This window comes from Branchiostoma floridae, chromosome 8 (genome assembly GCF_000003815.2).
Source record: "Branchiostoma floridae strain S238N-H82 chromosome 8, Bfl_VNyyK, whole genome shotgun sequence".
NCBI classification, from domain to species: Eukaryota; Metazoa; Chordata; class Leptocardii; order Amphioxiformes; family Branchiostomatidae; genus Branchiostoma; species Branchiostoma floridae.
The window spans coordinates 12,246,259-12,267,329 of record NC_049986.1 but is presented as its reverse complement, the minus strand read 5'-3'; the positions used below and the strand labels follow the sequence as shown (position 1 = coordinate 12,267,329).

General features: G+C 39.5%; 3 protein-coding genes across 3 annotated transcripts; all 3 read left to right on the top strand.

The window, feature by feature from the left end:
• Window positions 1-5,141: 5,141 nt before the first annotated feature.
• On the top strand, window positions 5,142-13,608 carry LOC118421761. Its single transcript, XM_035829263.1, has 11 exons — window positions 5,142-5,405; window positions 5,760-5,790; window positions 6,190-6,338; window positions 6,652-6,748; window positions 6,940-7,104; window positions 9,102-9,358; window positions 10,789-10,831; window positions 11,169-11,317; window positions 11,499-11,595; window positions 12,032-12,196; window positions 12,669-13,608. Exons 1-11 carry the CDS (start codon window positions 5,196-5,198, stop codon window positions 12,923-12,925), a joined length of 1,620 nt encoding a protein of 539 aa, XP_035685156.1. The 5' UTR covers window positions 5,142-5,195; the 3' UTR covers window positions 12,926-13,608.
• A 247-nt stretch (window positions 13,609-13,855) lies between these two features.
• On the top strand, window positions 13,856-17,147 carry LOC118421299 (microfibril-associated glycoprotein 4-like). The gene is made up of 6 exons (XM_035828532.1): window positions 13,856-14,190; window positions 14,855-14,897; window positions 15,492-15,640; window positions 16,294-16,390; window positions 16,517-16,681; window positions 16,793-17,147. Exons 1-6 carry the CDS (start codon window positions 13,933-13,935, stop codon window positions 17,044-17,046), a joined length of 966 nt encoding a protein of 321 aa, XP_035684425.1. The 5' UTR covers window positions 13,856-13,932; the 3' UTR covers window positions 17,047-17,147.
• A 740-nt stretch (window positions 17,148-17,887) lies between these two features.
• On the top strand, window positions 17,888-20,653 carry LOC118421300 (microfibril-associated glycoprotein 4-like). The gene is made up of 6 exons (XM_035828533.1): window positions 17,888-18,232; window positions 18,397-18,439; window positions 18,672-18,820; window positions 19,088-19,184; window positions 20,068-20,232; window positions 20,372-20,653. The coding sequence occupies exons 1-6, from the start codon at window positions 17,960-17,962 to the stop codon at window positions 20,626-20,628; spliced, it is 984 nt and encodes a 327-aa protein (XP_035684426.1). The 5' UTR covers window positions 17,888-17,959; the 3' UTR covers window positions 20,629-20,653.
• The last annotated feature ends 418 nt before the right edge of the window (window positions 20,654-21,071 follow it).

The window sequence follows — 21,071 nt, the reverse complement described above, 5'->3', positions numbered from 1 at the left end:
GCATTTGTAAAAAATTCCTGATAAAAGACGGTTGTATATTTAATTTATGCCAACTGCGCATTATTGGTTAAACAGCCGACCAGTATTTAGGCATTTGTATAAATCATAAAAATCACCCGACCCGAGGTGTATATGGTGTCATAACGCCTGGTCCTTTGCTATAACCACCAAATAAAACTAATGAAAACGATTAATGCACGGCTGTTGATGATTTTCCATCTGTTACGGCGTCATAACCAGCATGAAATGGGGCCTTCTGATTGGTCCACGTCCCCTGGCTATATGATAATTGTCTTTAAATGGCATATCAAATCAAACTAAAATTATATTTCAACAAAAAAACCTTGTCCAAAATCTGTAAAATCTTGCTGCTCTGAGCTTCAATGATCAGTGCTTCTCTGATAGTCGTGATGTGTGATTTCTGAGGTTATTAGTTAGGGTTATGAACAGTTACTAGAATCAGAACTGGGTGAGAGTTGTAAGTCATCGCTCCTGTGTCTCCCTCCGATCCTTACTGTTCCTGCAGCCAGTCCAACAGCAGGGGGGTGTAGTAGGTGATGATGATGTCAGCACCTGTGGGAAAATACACAAGAACATGTAGCTGAAATCACAGTATTGATTTTTATTTTTTTTATTTTTATTTCTATTTTGCACTTAAAAAAAAAAATAAATACAGCAAATTAAAGAAAACAACAGAACGTGCAAGGGGAGAGAAAAAGCCGTGTGGCTTATACAACCTCTACCCCCTTCAAAATTTACAAATCATAATGCTATTAAATGAATATGAAGACCATACATCAAACCATAATAAATCAAGTGAAACCCAGTGATCATCACAACGCAGCAAATGATCTAACTAAAAAAACTGAAACAGACAAAACTAAACATGATCTACAGATCATAACGAAATAAGTCAAAATCATAGAATTAACCTGCTAAGCAAATACCGAATGAACGCAAATACAGAAAATCAAATTAAATCCAAAGTATCCAAAGCTAGTCCAGCTGTAAATCCTAGATCTAGACATATTTCCACCATTTCCATGGTGACTGCTGAGCAACAGTTAAGTACCCCAAAATTTCATTTGTGTAATGCTAGAATTTGAACATAATAAGATATCATTTAAACATAATGAAAAACCAAAAACACACGAAATGTAAAAAAATATTTTCTTTGTCCATGAAATTTTGTGAGACCTTGCTCAATCGAGGTCAAGTGGTTGGTAGCTCATTCTATACTGTTTCTATAATTATATTCTAAACATCAGACCTAGCATGCAGCTTGTTTGGAGACAAGTCATACATGTCAAATTTTCACAAACATACACACTGTCAAACATTCTACCCCCTGTACAGTACAACAAACACCACACATGACTTTAACCAATTAGGTTTGTCTCTCTCTTTCTGCATGTCACCCAAGTCCTCTTTATACTTGTTGCACATTGGCACTCATTGTGACTGGCAGAACCTACTTTGCTTTTAATACTAAATTATTCACCCATTTCTTATAATGAAAAGTAGAGTAGGGGTGGGTACAGATATAGAAAACTCAGATACAGGTACAGTCCAAGTCCAGAAACCCAGGACCAGGTTCAGAACACTGATTTTTTTTCCGGACCGGTCCAACAAGAAAAAATGGTTTGAAAACAAGGCAACCTTCCTATACTCTTGCTCTAGGAAGTACAGATTGGTCTATCACCCGACTAACCTGCCCTCCTCATGCCAGTCAACACCTCCATGACAATAGTCTTCAGATCGAAGGCTCCAGCCTGGGCTCCGTGGTACAACATGGCGTACTCTCCAGACACCTGGTAGATGGCCAGCTGATTATGTGGATATCTTTCCAAAATTTGAAGTTCTATCTATATTTTCATGCGCCAATTTCTGTCCGCCAAATGTAACAGAATGGTTAAAATGCTTATCAGTCAAAGGACGGAATGATGGATGCTGGCTAGAACATTGCAGTATAGACTAGTTGTATTTTGCATGTAAATTTTTCAAATTGCATGTAAAATTTTTGCCAACTTGCAATTTTGCATGTAGCAAAAAAAAGTATTTCGATCCCTGCACACCCTAACTTTATGTCATTATAGACAAAGCAATATGGTCAATAGAAAAAACAGCAGCAATCACATTTTGTCCATTCTGAAAGAATGCTTTGGTTTGCCCAAACCATAGACAGGTGTGCACCTTGTTCTTAGTGTCCCTAACGATGTCCAGGTAGGCCATGCCAGGTTTGACCATCAGCATGTCTGCTCCTTCTTGAATATCTAACACTTTGCTATTAAGATTTTGAAAATAAAGGAGTTTAGTATATGCATCTAGATAGTAGGGAACTATAATAAAACAAACAGATTTAAAAACATTAGAGAATGCAAAAAGTGGGGATAGATATACATGTATGTAAGGGTGTCAATCATTATAAATCATGACAAACCTTTGAGTAACTGTTGCCTAAATTGACGTACATTATAATGCTTTTAAGTGGTAGTAGTAGTAGTACTGTGTCTATGAATAAAAGGATGACATCCGGAGTGCCAGGAAGTGAAGTGTTCATTACCACAGCCCTGATGGCCAGTCCTCTGGAGCCTGGAGGCAGCTGGTAACACTTCCTGTCTCCGAATGCTGGGGCTGACTTGGCTGCGTCTCTGTGGGAATGGGCAGCACCATTGAGTACATGGATGGGAGAAAGAAAGGAGATATTGAGAGAGAAACAAATGTGGGATAAACTATAGTGAGAAAATGAATACTGAAAGGACAGTGATTGCTTAAGATGGGGAAGATGTGACAGAAACAAAGGATGTGGAGTGAGCAGTAGAAGATGAAAAATGGAAAACTACCCCATATAACCTTTATCAAGCATTAAACTGCACATGTGGGTAAAATAATATTGTCAAAGCTGGAGGTCCCTGAGACATAAATAGAACATGTCTGGATATTTATCAAGCATGCATATTGGTCTAGACAAGAATGCCAGTTGGCATACAAATGTATCACCCACAACTCATCTCACTGCTCAGGCACAGTTTACACTGTAAACAAGCTTATCATCATGACACATATATGGCCTATACTAAGGCTACAGGCTACATATGGCTGAAGGGGCAGAAAAGCAGGTCCCACACCTGAATGGTCCATAGAAACTGGAGGCAAACTTGGCACTGTAGCTCAGAACAGACACCTGTTGGAAGAGCACAGAGAAGAACAATTTCTCAATACAGCGTATCCATCTCTCCAGGAAAGGTCACCAATCAGTTGTGGAACTTAAATCAAGCCATGCTTCACTTTGATGATATGTCAATGACAAAATTTTACATCTTTCAATGCAAAATATTTCAGCATTTTCTTACGATAGTCAAGTGTGTAGCTTAGTTTTATGTAAATGTACAAATGTATGCTTCTTTCAATAGGCCCTTTTGTCACCAGCATGCCTGCACCAGAAGTGGGCTACATCCTAGATGATCTTCATTTGCGAAGCCAAGCCAAGAGTGTCTGCACTATAATGTGTTATGCACACTGCAAAACCTCACACTGTTGCCCAGTCCATGTGACCTGAGGGACTCCTTGATGGCTGCTATCCGTCCGTCCATCATGTCAGAGGGAGCAATAATCTGGCAGCCTGGGGATGTAAATATTCACATCATCAACAAAATATGTGTTACAACTTACTCTCCCAGCAGAGGTTTGGTTCCGACTGTTTTTTAATGTGTATTTAGGCATTTTTTGGACTTTCTATTTTGTACGGCCACGACACATAAAGAAAATGGTACAAAATAGAAAGCCAATGAAAACGGGAAAAAAACAGCCAGAGTCAAACCTCTGCTTGGACAGTATTACAACTACAAAATGTAGATAGCACATTGTAAGGACCATGTCAGAAGTTAAAGGTTCAAGGTCACTTTGACTTTAGAAAGCCATTTGGAATTTGGAAAATCTGATTGCCTTTAAATAGTTTTGATATGCTGGCCAATTGCTGAACTTCAAGGTGGGCAGAACACTTCACCTCTCAGTGAAAACAATTGATTCAAAGTATACAAGTATTACCATTAATATAAACATTTATACTGCAGAGCTATTTTACAATGTTGATTTCAATTTCAATATATTTTCCAAATTTAAAGTGTCTTTTAGATTTGGTGTTGCCATGCTTTACAACTAGTGCATTCAAAAAGTGATAACAAAAAGTGTAAGCTTACCATGCACAATTAGCATCAAAAGCATGCTCAATTGTTATCTATTCTGTAATGTTGTCAAATGTACCAATGTTGACTCTCTGACCATCCAAAATTTAAACATCAATTAACATAGATTTGTTTTTATAAAACATGGAACCCAAAGTTAGTACAGACAGAAGCCCTGTGCTTTGTCCTCTAAAGGCTCTAATGCTTTGAATCCTACAAACAGTCAAAACATTGTCTAGTTTTATCAGGTACTCACCAGCCTGAGCATAAGCCAGTGCCACCTCAGCCAGTCGTTGTGTGCTGGCTTCATTGTTTATGGTCCCATTCTCTCTTAAAATACCTGCATGAAAACATGAAACACTAATCAGTATGATGTTGTACAAGGCCTAGGATATCAGCAATAGTCCTTTAGTTCTGAATACCTTGGTCAACACTTATAAATACAAAAGCTTAAAGACTTTCAAAAGAGCAACCGTTCTCTTATTGGTTGTGTGGTAATTTTGAAGGACAGCCAGAATGAGCCTATACTATCAACTTAGTTCACAGACACATTACCTGTCATTAGAAGCATTTTAAGAAGTAGTTTAAAAGTTTCCTTGCACAATGCCTAATCAGCAACATCCCCATTAAGCTAATGGCATTGTTTTATGTAAAGCGTTGAATACATAGTAGTATTACATAAAAAGGTTCATGTCCCAAAATACAGGATATAGTTGTTAAAACTTAGAAGAAAACATTTCTTGGAGGGGCGTGTTTAAAATTACACTGATTTCATGTATACTAATTAAAGTAAACTAAGCACTATTATGACAACTCCTTATTATATAATAATTAACTCAGTTTTTTAAAAAGCATCAGTCATCTCACTTCCTCTCTAAATAAAATCATAAGCCACAGACATGCGAACTATACGGCACAATGGACTCATCCATCACCTATCTATTCACATATAGTTGGTGTACTGACTACAGTTTGTACTGAGGAGTCCTAACAAGAGACAGAATCCCAACCATGCTAACTCCACTTGTTCTCTCCCTCCTCCTCTCTTACACAGGAGGACAGGCCACAGCCCAGTGGCAGGGTAATGAGATCACAGGAGGAGTTGTTGATGGACATGACACCAGTCACTACTGTGCCCTGTGCTGTGCCACCCAGGGTACTGATGTGTGCGCACAAGAAAGCCAAGTTCTCAGTCTACAGAATACTGTTCAGCAGTTGCAGGTTGGTGAGATTTCACAATGCTATACATACTATTTCCTTTATATAATACTACAGCATACAATTACCGTACTCAATACTAAAAAGAGTCTTAGTGTTCGCGGTGTTCTGTTCTTTTCAAACCTGCCCACAGTGTCCACTCAAGAGACTGGAGGAAAATGGTCCCAGTAAATAAGTGGCCACTACAGACAGAATGCTTAATGGAAAAAGTGGAAACAATGGCAAGGTGGTTGTTATGCAGGTGTCATTATAGAGACAGGTAAAACTGTCACTATAGACAGGTATGACTGTATACGTACAGTGTGCTGAAATTTAACAAAAACAGTTCTCATATGACTTTTACAATTTTTGTTGCAGGCTCAGATACAAGTGATGCAAACCTCACAAGGTAAGCCACAAGGTAGCTTTGGTTTGAATAAAATAAAAGAAGCCCTTACAGGCTGCACTCATTATAAACTCTAGTCCAACAATGTCCACATGTGCATAGCTACATGCATACCAAATTGAGCAAATAACAGCCATAATTGTGATTTCCTTCTAACTTCTGATTACTAGAGAAACTCTCAAGCTATAACTATGTGTAACATACTATGTATCATTGCAAACTACATGATTGTTCACTCATTAATTCTGACACTCGTAGTGCCCATAGCTGGGGGTACAAACATTTGTAAGGCAGCAAGTTTCCTTGCTGTTTCAGTAGCAGGGTATATCTCTTTTCAGTGAGGGGTTGCTAGCACTTCTCCTCCAATATACATGACTGTGTGTAAAACCTTCTATCTTGCAGGAAGACCCAGGGACTGTTCAGACCTGCTACAGGAAGGGTATGACAGCAGTGGGATCTACACCATCTACCCCTTCTCCAATGATGTACAGGACAGTGGCAGGAGTGTGGGGGTGTTTTGTGACATGACTACAGACGGTGGTGGATGGACAGTGAGTAGTGATGTTTCAGCATTCTTTTATCTTTATCTAGGAGTAACAGTTTGGATGTTCAGCAAAAAATGCCCAAACAGCTATCATTTTTACCCTTATTGATTTGAAACATAAAAAACTGAACATTGGTGCTCACTGACACTTGATTTTGGACATGCTTTGCTGCTACTGAGAGTTGTGATATGGAATACCTGTAAATATACTTTTTAACAGGCCTTCTACATTGTAACTATTTCTTATATGCTCCCGAGGCCCTTCTAAGAAAGCATTTGTTGTCAAGGATAGTGAAAGACCTCCATTTCCTTCTTCTCAGGTTTTCCAGCGTCGTCAGGATGGTTCTGAGGACTTTTACCGGGGCTGGGCTGATTACAAGGCTGGGTTTGGCAAACTGGATGGAGAGTTTTGGTTAGGTGGGTGGGAATCACACATTGTCATGACTGCATATCTTTAAAGTAGAAGTACAAAATGTACCTGGAAAAATGGCTGATGTTGCTACAACTGTGACATCATGTACAGGGCTACATGTATTATACTGCACAAATAAATGTAAAGCTACGTATCAGCTGCACAGAAGACATCTTTCAAATGCTTCCTTCTCAAGGTAATGACAAGCTGCACCAGCTGACCAGCCAAGCCCAGTATGAGCTGCGGGTTGACCTGGAGGACTTTGAGGGGAACAGTGCGTATGCACAGTACCAGGTCTTCACTGTGGGGAGTGAAGCTGCACGCTACATGCTGACTATTGGAAACTACACTGGGACAGCAGGTAAGACCAACAGGACTCATTATTACTTAGCTCAAATGAACACCAAATGAATAGCTTTTCCTATTCACAGATGACTATAGTAGAGTCGATTCCATATTACCGAGAGGGTGTTTCTTGCCTTTTGTTCCAACATTTTGGAAATCTTTGTAACAATCTAACTGTGATAAGTAACTGTTTAGAACTATTCATAACATCTATGTGACGTTCTAAATATTTCTATAGTATTCAAACATGTTAGAAACATTTCTAACATCAAATACATTATTTCTGTTAGTTTCTAAACTGTTCCAACATAGATGCATCATTTGTGATCACATGTTCGAACATGGAAACAATATGATGAAACTGGGTCAGTGGGCTGGGAAGAGGGCAATTCACACATCCCTGCCAAGTGCAGGAAATTATGTCTGTCTGCCACCTTCTCACAAAAGACTCACCATTGTATACTAAAGAACATCTAAAAATACAAGAGCCAAACAAAGGACCAAGCTTAGCAGCTTTGTTTATGGGGTCAATAAAAGTTTTTATGGAGGGAAAAAATGACACAAAATGTTGGAACATGTTGGAACAGTAACAAAAACACATAGATGTTTGAAAATTGTTCTAAATAAAGAGATAATTATATCATTACTTTCCCAAATGTTCCAACAAATATAAAAAGGTTCAAACATGTTTAAACTTTCATTTTGAAATGTTTGAACAATTTCGAACTTAAGTGACTGAAATGTTCTTTTACTCAAAATAGTTCAAACTTATTACAAATATTATTTCAAAACCACCTCGGTGACTTGGAATTGACTCTATTTTGAAAGCAGTCAAACATTCCCTCAAAGTTGTCCAATTAAAAAAATATGCATGAGTTTGAAGACCTCATATCACCATTAAATATTCTAACTAATCTGTATATTTTAAGCTGTTCAACATGTATATAAGACCATTACAGTCGTTTTGCAAGAGATATCTCACTGGACTGTGCAAAATTAAGATAAATTGCAAATTTTATCATAATACATGCAATGTATTCAAAAAGTGGTGCAAACTGGCACCAATCTTCACCAATTTGTTGCCCAAAATTGGCAAAATCGTGCAAATGGGTGCAAAATGGTAAACATCCTTTTATCACAAAAAATATTTTTTAACCATTAATATTTTTGTACATTGGCTTTTAATTCAATGGCAACACTGTAATTTCCAATAAATGAAACTGAGAATGAATTCCGGATGCGTCCATTTTGTTTGTTGGCTCATCTGCGTCACAGATCAGTTTGACAGTGTTACCGCAAGGGAAACTTAGCAGAAATCTGCAATGTTGGCATAATTACCTATTGGCACAGTCCAGTAAAAGCTTTTGATAACGTATGTTGTTCGAAGTATCTAAGGCCACACCAATTTAATTTCTTGGTTCACGGATTTTTCATAAAAAATAAGGAGCGAGAGGGCGAAATAAAAATAGAAAATTAATAAAAATTGTAAAATGGTTGGGGTAAAGGTAATGACTAATCCAAAACATAAAGAAAAAAGTTTTCAGCTTGAAAAAAGTACAAAAACACTATTATTGTACAGTAACAGCACCTGTACCCACACTTTAAAGTTTAAGGAGCTTATAATATAAAGGCCAATTTGCTACCCCAGAAAGTTGGTAAATGGTTTCATTTAAGGTGAAAATTTGTTGTGTGGTAATTTTTATTTTTATTTTCCAAAAAATAGGAGCGAGTGAATCCGTGAACCAAGAAATTAAATTGGTATGGCCTAAGTTGTATATTAAAATATACAACTTAGATACTTCGAACAACATGCGTTATTAGAGACCATGATCAACTGATATAATTTAAGCAAATGACGACCTTATTTCAATTGTATAATCGATGAGAAACATTTTGTAAACTCGAAAAGGTTATAAATTAACACCATTTGGCTAAGGTATGAGGTTGTGGGACCAGTTTCCATACGTCCTACCAGGCAAGATGCATTGTAATAATTGTATGTACTTCTTGCAGGAAACTCCATGGCCGCACATAATGGAATGGCATTCAGCACCAAGGACAGGGACTATGACACTGCTGGTAGTTCTTGGTCCTGTGCCCAGAACTACAAGGGAGCCTGGTGGTACGCTGCCTGCCACCGTGCCAACCTGAACGGCCTGTACCATGCAGGTTCCCATACTTCCTACGCAGATGGAGTCAACTGGTACGCTTGGAAGGGCCACTATTACTCTCTGAAGCACACTGAGATGAAGATACGCCCAATAACTAACTAGAAGAAGTAATAACTCGCAGTGCTAACTGTCTTCTACAAGTTCAACAAGATTCTTGGGCATGAATGATAAAGAATGCCAACAGAAACACATTTTTGTTGACTAGAAAAATGCAAATGTTTCATGATCTTTTCATCAACTAAGTATTAAAATACAATTGGAGATGTTTCCATGTTTCTTTGTGAATTTTTGTGGTCAAATTATTAGTACCTTGTAGCAGTAAAATTACTACTGCATACTATTAGTTGATCCTTAAATGTCTCATGTTCTCTTGTTCCCCATGCATCAAAAAAGCAATAAGTATAACAACCATAGAACAAAAATAATTGTAACAGACATTTTAAGAATTTGAATAAGTTACTTTTCTTTTGATTGTATTCCAGCAATGTAGAAAATATTGATATGTGCAAACAGCACATCTGAGTGTACCAGATTCATTAGGAGACATTACATGGTTTACATGTACACAACTGTTACAAGGTCTCTTTTTACAGTGTTAATGATAGCAACATTACCATTAGCCTAATGGACCTGTTTAGGTAGACTATCCTTGAACACAGCATAATACAAACATCACATGAGACAAACAAGATGTTTAAATTCATTATGTACAGACAAAATGTTGATACCTCTTCAAAGAGAAGAAAATATTGTCCTGAGGGGGATGGATCTCAACTTGCATTAATGTAAATGTAGCACCTTGGCTTCAAATGGCATGAAATGCAGCTGAAGCACAAAACATACAATTCTAACCAGGAAGAGAAACAAGAGTTCTTTTATTTTTACATACTTGTAATATAGCTGGCAGCGAAATCATTGCAAAAGATAAACACCCCCGTATTGTACAATAGGTGCATCCACTACCTATGTATATAAAGTACATGTAGCTACTGTACTGAGAGAAGGGTTGTACATCATAGTATGAGGAGAAGACAGTTTCCAGCTATGATGACTCTGCTCTGTATATGCCTCCTCCTCTCCTGTATGGGAGGACAGGCCACAGCCCAGTGGCAGGGTAATGAGATCACAGGGGGAGTTGTTGATGGACATGACACCAGTCACTACTGTTCCCTGTGCTGTGCAGGCCAGGCTCCGTATACCACAACTTGTGCAGAAGAAAGCCAGGTTTCCAGTCTACAGAGTACAGTTGAACAACAGCAAGGCCTGATTTCCAGTCTGCAGGTTGGCATGACTTACTTTTATGGTGTCCTTAATACTTTGGTGATGCTGCTTGATTACTCAGTAGTAAATGCAGCACAAGAACATAGTGTGGAGAGCAGTCCATTGTATTCTCTTTTTGTTATGTTTACCAAGCTAAGAAAATCTATAAGGATAACTGTATATGTTTAGACATACACCTGGTCCCCATACCAGTGGACTGAGTAGACGTTAGTATGTATAGTAGTGACCAAGGAATCTTTTTCTTTCAGCTTCAACTATCTCACCAGATACAAATGCTACTGGCCTTTCAAGGTAGGTTTAGTTCTCTTCTTCAAAGTTTTCTCAATGTGTCCAAGGTAAAGGTACTTCCAGAAGTTTCTTCATTCCACCCGGGTGAACATGAGTACCAAGCTTTGAGTATTTAAAGGAAGTCCCATTTTTGCGGAGAGCCACACCTTGAGAATGTCAAAGAACCACCCCAGGCCCTTATATTAAAGGGTAGGGGTCATTTCTGGAGTGAAGGAATTCAAAACTATGAGTCCAGTCACATGCAATATATACATTACTATATTAAACTAGTGTGCTTCATCTTAGGGCAGTCCACTATTTATGAGATACAAACAAACTATTTAAGATTTGAATCCTACAGGAAGACCCAGGGACTGCTCAGACCTGCTGCAGGAAGGGTATGACAGCAGTGGGATCTACACCATCTACCCCTTCTCCAATGATGTACAGGACAGTGGCAGGAGTGTGGGGGTGTTTTGTGACATGTACACAGACGGTGGAGGATGGACAGTAAGTTGACAGGATTCGTGGCTTGTATTTGGTATACATTTCAATTATTTTACCTGTCCAAAACTAACTGAACATTTTACAAAGACCAATTTTGGAATGTGCAGTCAGTTTGATTTCTAAATCAATTTCCATGCACAGGTAGTTGACATTTATAGAGAGACCTCCGACTTTGTCTTCTCAGGTTTTCCAGCGTCGCCAGGATGGTTCTGAAGACTTCTACCGGGGCTGGGCTGATTACAAGGCTGGGTTTGGCAAACTGGATGGAGAGTTTTGGCTGGGTGAGAAATCAAATACTGGATTGACTTAGTCAGTGGAATGGTTAATGTTGCTCTCATTGTCCGTACCCCCTACAGTGTCTATACCCCTTTTGGTGTCTGTACCCCTAGTGTCCAACCATCTACAGCATATGGACCCCCGTAGCGTCTGTAGCCTCTAAAGTGTCCTTTCATTCCTGAAGTGTCCATACCCCCTGGAGCATTAGTACCCCCTGTAGTGTCTGGTTACTCTTGATGTCTGTACCCCTGAAGTGTCTGTACTCCTGTAGTGTCTGTACCCCTGTAGTGTCCATAAACCCATTCTAACTTCATTACAAAATACTGTGATAAAATGCTACATAATTGTCACAAATCTGAGTTTTATTACTGCGTTTTATTACAACATACTAAAACACCATACTAAACCATATTCTCCTATTCCCCTACCACCCTATCAAAGGTAATGACAAGCTGCACCGGCTGACCAGCCAAGCCCAGTATGAGCTGCGGGTTGACCTGGAGGACTTTGAGGGGAACAGTGCGTATGCACAGTACCAGGTCTTTACTGTGGGAAGTGAAGCTGAGCGATACAACCTGACTGTGGGGGGTTACAGTGGAACTGCAGGTGAACAATGTTGTGTACAATGTATTGTACTTCAAAAACAACTACTCAAAATGTGCTAGTATGAGAGATCCATGCACGTTCATATTGTTTATATAAAAATATCTCAACTAAATAGCATTTTACAATATCTCAAATCAGAATTATGCAGTACTGCAAAAAAGTAATTTGGACAAAGTTGCTTATAATCAGGCAGTAGTGTCAGTACAGATGTGCATATTTCAGATAAAGGACCACTTAGTCCTTTGGTACGACTGTGCTTTGATGTTCACAAAAGTACAACAGTTCAATTAAATTTGTAGTGGTGAACATCTTTGAATATTATTTGGCTGTGGTCTCATAGAATATTTTTCCCAATGACCTTAACATGTAGAATCCTGTATATAGCAGCCACCTTGGATGGTCACTACTGGCATGTTAAACTATCACCCTCCTCAGTTATGATCTGATAAAAACACAATTGTATGTTCTACAGGAGACTCCATGACTGCCTATCACAATGGCTGGCCATTCAGCACCAAGGACAGGGACTATGATGGCAGCACCTACCCCTGTGCTGAGCGCTGCAGGGGAGCCTGGTGGTACGCCCACTGCCACCACTCCAACCTGAACGGCTTCTACTACGCGGGAAACCACACCTCACGGGCTGATGGAGTCAACTGGCTGGCCTGGAGGGGGTTCTACTACTCCCTGAAGCACACAGAGATGAAGATACGTCCCATAGTTAACTAGAGCAGGGATGTAATGTGCACTTGTTGGTGATCAGCACAGCCTTCAAAAACATTGAATTCTTCACTACATGTATTTGATAATAAAGAATACTCATCTTAACTTGCTAGGATGCTGTATAAGCTTGAAGAACCATGGATGTATCAATAAATTGTGTTCTGAATTGAACAATCCAAAGATTGCCAGGTACTATATCATTTTGTTTAAATAATCAACAGAATTCAAATCACCAGATTTCTTCTGCTGACTGTCTAGAACTCAGTACCACACATCACTTCAAGTTGACCTATGATTTCATTTTGATCAGTTGTTGTAATGTTGTGTTATTTTATGTTGGGGTCTCCCCGGCCCCCCAGGAGGCATTGAAAAACACCAGTAGGCGATGTGTTCTTGCCTGGTTAAATAAACTGAACTGAACTTTTAACTATGTAAGTAACCATTGTTTGCAAAGTGAAAGTTGTCTATAGTTTTACAACTTCATGTATGACAGGTGCTTGTTCTAAACACATTTGGAGGCATTAAGTCTGTACAACACTTCCTCTCATAGTATCCAAGCACACACATTTACATTAGTCTAATGGCATTGTTTTGAGTGAATAACTTAAAAGTCAATGCACATATATATAAGAACAAACATCACGTTTCAGTCTAGGAGCCACGATAAATTTTTGAAACCCCAGCAATTGTGAGAAGTACTTCCCTGGGGGCACTCAAATGTACATTGTACAATACAGCCTGGTGCATGCTATATCAGGTTATTTTGAAATGCCATAATTCAGATGAAGAACATAACGGTCATATTTTGAAAATGAACAGAAAGAACAGGACCTGGTCTTCTGTTTCCAAAAATAAAAGAATCAAACAAACACCCCCTACATAATATCATTCAATGGGCATACCCACTCCATATCTCTACCACGTAGTGCCTGAACTGTCTACTCTAGATCTTGGGTCGGCAGAGAAGGGTTGTGCTAAGAGGGTCCTTTACTGAATACAGTTTCTCAGTCATAATGAATCCACTTGTTCTGTGTCTCCTCCTCTTCTCTATGGGAGGACAGGCCACAGCCCAGTGGCAGGGTAATGAGTTAGAACAGGGAGGGGTTGTTGATGGACGTGACACCAGTGACCACTGTGCCCTGTGCTGTGCCAGCCAGGCTCCAAATGCTGCAACTTGTGCACAAGAAGGACAGGTGCTTGGTCTACAGAATACTGTTTCCAGCCTTCAAAATACTGTCGAGCAACTACAGGGCCTGGTTTCCAGTCAGCAGGTTGGAATTACTTGTACCAGTATGATTTGTCTTGTAACAGTGCAGAATTGAATAGCTGCATGTGTTGTATACTGCAATTAGGAAAATACAACCTAATTTGCAGTAATGTTATTATAGCTATTCTTTTCATCTTTTCTTTGTATCTCAAGCCACCAGGCCATTACATTCTCAGGTCCTGTATCTGTGGAAAAGGAAACTATTCTAAGACTTGCACATATTTAAAAGATAGAGACCTATTGAATGGACTAGAAATAAGGACCAAATCATGGCTATAAGTTATAACTTGTAAGTTTTAAAAACAGATCTTGAGAATGGATGACATTTTGTAGTAGAATGGAGTTTGTACAGAGAAAAGAGAAGTTAACTTTATAGGTTTGTACAAAATCTATTCCCCAATATCATACAGTTAAGTTCTGTAGAAAAATCCATATTCCTAATGAGCGAGACAAACCACCAGCCATAAAACATAATTTTATCATTCTGTTCTTTTATTTCCACCATAACTGAAAAGTGAGGAGAAGTTGAATTTATCTAATGTAGTTTTATCTTGTATCTACATATTTCTTCAGCATGTCTTGTTGTGACCTGTACTTAGCCCGGTGTGGCAAAAATGTGCAGTAATGGTCTTCATTCATTCATAATCATCATTATCATTATTTTTCAGATCCAATTGTACCACCAGACGCAAACTCTACTGAACAGGCAAGGTTAGTTTGGGTCCATGAAATTACCCTGCATCTCACAGAATGTCAGGTTTATGTCAAACTACCACCCTACATGTGCCAGATGTTTTTGTACTGCAGGGACCAGAGTACACGGACAACCAGACAAAGCACAAGTAGTCAACTGGTTGTCCCAAAACCTAAGCGAGAGACCTTCAGAAGATCAATAGCCTACCGTGGACCCAATGTCTGGCACAACCTACGTGTACCACCAGACACACGTACGGCTCCAAATCTGACCTGCTTTAAGAGACTCTTGAAGTAAAAGTAATGACCAAAACGAACGGGACATGGACTACGAACACTGAGCTTCTTGCCCCACTATATATGTGTTGTACCATATATGTGTAGTGATATAGGTTGTTGGATTTATTAGTACTTAATGTAATATGTATTCTCTGACCCTTACCTCCCTCATGACCTCAATGAAAAGCGGCCTGCTGGCCGATTTGAGCTTCTCATGAATAAATAAAGGTTCAAACAAACAACCAAATGTCTATGCATCTGACAGTGTAGTACATCAGAGTAGTACAATAAAAAAGTGAATTCCCTGTAGTTATAAAGATTTGAATCCTACAGAAAACCCCAGAGACTGTTCAGATGTGCTGAAGGAAGGGTATGACAGCAGTGGGATCTACACCATCTACCCCTTCTCCAATGTGGTACAAGCGAGTGGAAAAAGCTTTGGGGTGTTTTGTGACATGTACACTGATGGTGGTGGATGGACAGTAAGTAGTGATGTCCAGTTATAGCATACATCTTTTTAACTGCAAAAAGGATACATCAGGATTCAAAATATTTTTTATAGCCAGGTTACACAGTGGTCAAGGTTACCCATAAAATGTTAGGTTGCTGCAGCTCATCTTGAGCTCTGTAATTGAATTTTAATACTTTGTGGTTTTAAATTGTTTAAGGTTTGTTTTAAGTTATCATGTTTATTGTACATGCCAAGTAAATTCACACATGGAGGAAAAACTACAGTAACTGAAGAATTCCCAAAAGAGCCTTGAGCGTGCCAAAATTTTGGGCATTTTTCATGCAGGTTGCATTCAGCTATGATACTTTGATCCTCGGTGCATACTGCTGTAGGCCACTTGCACGACACTTGCTTTCTCCGTCCCAAAAGTATACACCAAGCTGTGCTACTTGATTTTGAAACCTGTTTGCACCAAACAAAACATGATTGTGTGGTGCAGCTGGGCAACCAAGTATTTCAAACCCTGATACATGCTTTAGGCTGTGTATCATCTTTCAATATTCAGTTCAATATTATGTGGGGCACACAAACATTGAAAATTTACACCAAAGCACTGCTGTTCCATGCACTGAATTTCAATATGTCACCTGAAGATTACAGTGAGCTTTAATCTTTCTTTGTCAGGTTTTCCAGCGTCGCCAGGATGGTTCTCAGAACTTCTACCGGGACTGGGCTCACTACAAGGCTGGGTTTGGTAAACTGGACGAAGAGTTCTGGCTAGGTAAGAAATTACTAAATTTATGGATATTCCTATTCTCTCCCAACCATGCATACAAATTTCTTTCAAGTACAATTTATAGGATTCACAAGAGATGAAAGAACCTTTCCTGTATCCTTACCATCCTAGGTAATGACAAGCTGCACCAGCTGACCAGCCAAGCCCAGTATGAGCTGCGGGTTGACCTGGAGGACTTTGAGGGGAACAGTGCGTATGCACAGTACCAGGTCTTTACTGTGGGGAGTGAAGCTGTACTCTACAACCTGACTGTGGAGGGTTACAGTGGGACTGCAGGTGAGACTTTTATGAGGATGTTTTCCAGGTGCTGAAGTACACTGTGTAAGAATAAATCCTTGGATCCATTTTCATGAAAGGTGTGATGTGACGCAGTTGTGTTTCTTGCAGGAGACTCCATGTTCCATCATAATGGCCGTCCATTCAGCACCAAGGACAGGGACAATGATGATAGTGCTGGCTCCTGTGCCCAGAACCGCAAGGGAGCCTGGTGGTATGGTGCCTGCCACCGTGCCAATCTGAACGGCCTGTACCATGCAGGTTCCCATACCTCCTTCGCAGATGGAGTCAACTGGGATACCTGGAAGGGCCGCAATTACTCCCTGAAGCACACTGAGATGAAGATACGCCCCATAACTAACTAAAGCAGGGATATAATGCGAACTTACAACATAAGCTGTTGGTCCTCAGTATAACCTTCCAAACATTGATCCTTTGCTACATGCATTTGATGATAAAGAATGCCTGTGTTAAGCTTGATGCTGTATAAGTTTGATAAACAATGGATGTATCAATAAATTGTGTTCTGAATGGAATATTCCAAAGTTTGCCAGGTAATATGCATACAAACTTTAATGTAGTTTGTAATGTAATGACTTCATTCTCCCTGCCTCAAGTCTCAACAGGACTCAAATGACTTCATTTCCATTACTGCCTGACGTGTTTGAATTCCATAACACACACTCTAAAGAACCATTCTTTGGTTGCAAAGTAAAAGGTGACTTTTTATATGTCCTGTTAATGCCAGGTGTTTGTTCCAAACACTTTTAGAGGCATTAAATCTGTACACACTTCCTTCTCCACCTTACGTTCAAACAAACATTCAAACATTTTCATTACTTGGATGACTTTAAGTCAACATACATATACAGCAACTAGACCAAACATCACGTTTCCATCTAGGTAAGAGCCAAGCTAAGAGAAAGTTTTGACACCGCAGCAACTGGAAGAAAACAATTCCCTGGGGTGTACTCAAAACTACACTACAGCCTGGTACATATTGTATCCTTCTCTTGAACTGCCATTATCTCATTCAGATGAAGAACACAGAAGTCAAATCTCAACAAATAAAAGAGACAACAGGTTCTCACTTTTCACATGTAAAGCCTTAGGAAGTATAATCACTCCCTCCATACACACACCCGTATTGTATAATGGGCGCACCCACCCACTCCCTATCAATACCAAGTTGCCACTGTACTAGAACTGACAACTCTGGGGGCAGCAGAGAAGAGTTGAGCTTAGAGGGTCCTAACTGAATACAGTATCTTAGTCACAATGACTTCGCTTGTTCTGTGTCTCCTCCTCTTCTCTATGGGAGGACAGGTAACTTCTCAGTGGCAGGGTGATGAGTTACATGTAGAAGGGGGTGTGGCTGTTGGACATGAGACCACTGACCACTGTGCCCTGTGCTGTGACAGCCAAGCAACACACACTGCTACTTGTGCACAAGAAAGTCAAGTGTTTAGTTTGCTGAATGGTGTTGAGCAACTGCAGAGCCTTATTTCCAGTCAACAAGCTGCACATGAAAGCCAAGTTTCCAGTCTACAGGTTGGAATGGCATACTTGTTTTGTCTCCCTCAAAGTCATTGCCCATATATGATTGCAGTAAACAATCATTATGTAACTGTTTAGCATTTTCGAGGTTTTCTGTGTTTATGCAGACCATGCTCACCCAAATGTACAAGTAGTGACCCACAACTCTTATTTTGCAGGCTCAACTTCATAACCAGATGCAAATGATACAGACCTTACAAGGTTAGCCTTTAGAAAGCTTTCTATATTCCCTCAAAATGATCAAATTTCCAATGCCCTCAGGCCTTAACCTGTATTATTTTCTCAACAAGTCTGTGTCCTCGTTATTGACTAACAACATTGTTAAAGCAATTGACTTGCAACATCCATAGCTGCTGCAAAGCATGATTACAACTGTAAGGTGCTTTGGGCTGTATCAAGGGGCTGTATGGAACAAAGTCTTTTAACCTTTCAGGAAGACCGAGAGACTGTTCAGACCTGCTGAAGGAAGTGTTTGACAACAGTGGGATCTACACCATCTACCCCTTTTTCAATGATGTACAGGACAGTGGAAAAAGCATTGGGGTGTTTTGTGACATGTGCACTGATGGCGGTGGATGGACAGTGAGTTATGTTTAGTCCTGCTTATACATGAACCTGGCATCATTCCAATTATAGCAAGGGACTCACAAACGTCTGTAACATTTGAAGGGTTGTCACTTTTTAAGGGGGTTATCCCTTTGCTAAGATTAAAATAATGAGTCTGCAGATTCAATAAATATATTTGTACATCCTTCTGTAACTGATTTGTCTTTCAATCACCATCAAAGAAATCAACTGAAAGGTGGTGTGTAATGAGTTCATGAACAAAAACTGGCTTTTCTTTGTCAGGTTTTCCAGCGTCGCCAGGATGGTTCTGAAGACTTCTACCGAGGCTGGGCTGATTACAAGGCTGGGTTTGGTAAACTGGACGGAGAGTTTTGGCTAGGTGGGGAGTCACACATGTGCTTACATGATGCATGAAATGTACATGTAGCATCCCTCCAATGTCATTCAGTTTGTTAAAAATGTCATTTTCTTGGACGAAGCACAGGCAGAGACAAATGTTTAATGTGGAAAGAGAGCTCACCTTCTTTTCCACAAAGAATAATGCAAGGCCTGTAACTTTTTCTCCATTAAATGACCATAATGTATAGTCTAAGGTCTGTGGTGAAGAATTGTGACAGGGTGACCAACTGTCATTGATATTCACATGTCATTGAGTCTTCTCCTTCTAATGTACTCCATTTCAAAGACATTATAAGGCTATAAGGCAAATTTTTCAAATAAATGGCAAAGTAGTATGCAAGTAAAAATTGAGCAGACAATTCACAGAATTTGTGCGATTTAGAAAAAGAGAAGAAAATGCTCAGTGTCGAATTTCCTTCAGATTATGCCATGCATTACATACACAGAGCATTTGCTGTTACAAGTTTACATGTTAATTCTCTTCTATTAATATGCCCGCTCAAAATAAGAATTTGTCTGGCAATACATAAAAATTATATTGCCAGACAAATTCTTATTTTGAGCGGGCATGACTAGGTGTCATACTAAAGTGATTGTTCACTCCATACGAGAATGGCTTTTTTGATAGACTCAGTACACAAAGTTGATGACATACACAAGATCTAGTAGCACTATGTTAGCTGTATCAGTAACTGGTACAAGTTTGGACATATACATGTACATGTATGTACAAAATGTACCAACTGAAGGTACATGCAAGTGGCCGATGTTCCTGACACACTGCTATACGTGTACACAAAATTTTATTTAAAAGCCACAACATTTTGCCACGTGAGACATCTTCCTTTCTTCTTCCTACAAAGGTAATGACAAGCTGCACCAGCTGACCAGCCAAGCCCAGTATGAGCTGCGGGTTGACCTGGAGGACTTTGAGGGGAACAGTGCGTATGCACAGTACCAGGTCTTTACTGTGGGGATTGAAGCTGCACGCTACATACTGACTATTGGGGGCTACAACGGGACAGCAGGTGAGACTCTTTGATAATTTTTTCCTGGAAATATTCACAGCTTCTGAAGTAAAGAAGTTTCAGAGTATATTCTTGGCTCCATTTATACTCTAGTAAACTTTCCTCCTGGTGTGATGTGACACAGTTGTATTTCTTGCAGGAGACTCCATGGCCTATCATCATAATGGGAGTCCATTCAGCACCAAGGACAGGGATTACGATGAAAATCCTACTAACTGTGCTCAACGCTTCAAGGGAGGCTGGTGGTATGGTAGCTGCCACAGTGCAAACCTAAATGGCCTGTACCATGCAGGAAGTTATACTTCCTATGGAGATGGAGTCAACTGGAGTACCTGGAAGGGCTCCCGATACTCCCTAAAGCACACTGAGATGAAGATACGCCCCATAACCAACTAAAGCAGGGATGTAATGCTGTTGGTCCTCAGTACAACCTTCAAAAACATTGATTCTTTGCTAAATGCATTTGATAATGATATCGCATTAATGTTAATTTGCTAAGATAATGTAAAAGTTTGATAAACAATGGATGTAACGTTATCAATGAATTGTGTTCTGAATTGAACATTACAAAGTTTGCCAGGTAGTATGCATACTAACTGTAATGTAGACTAAGACAGTTCTACACCTGTTTATGTCAGGTGCTTGTTCCAAACACATTTGGAAGCATTTTAAGTTTCTTCTCCACCATATGTTCAAACACATAAACATTTCCATTAGATGACTTTTAAGTCATGACTTTGTATCAATTAGACCAAACATCACGTTTCAGTCTAGAAGCCAAGATGATTTTTTTACACCCCAGCAACTGGAAGAAAACACTTCCCTGGACCTGGGGTGTA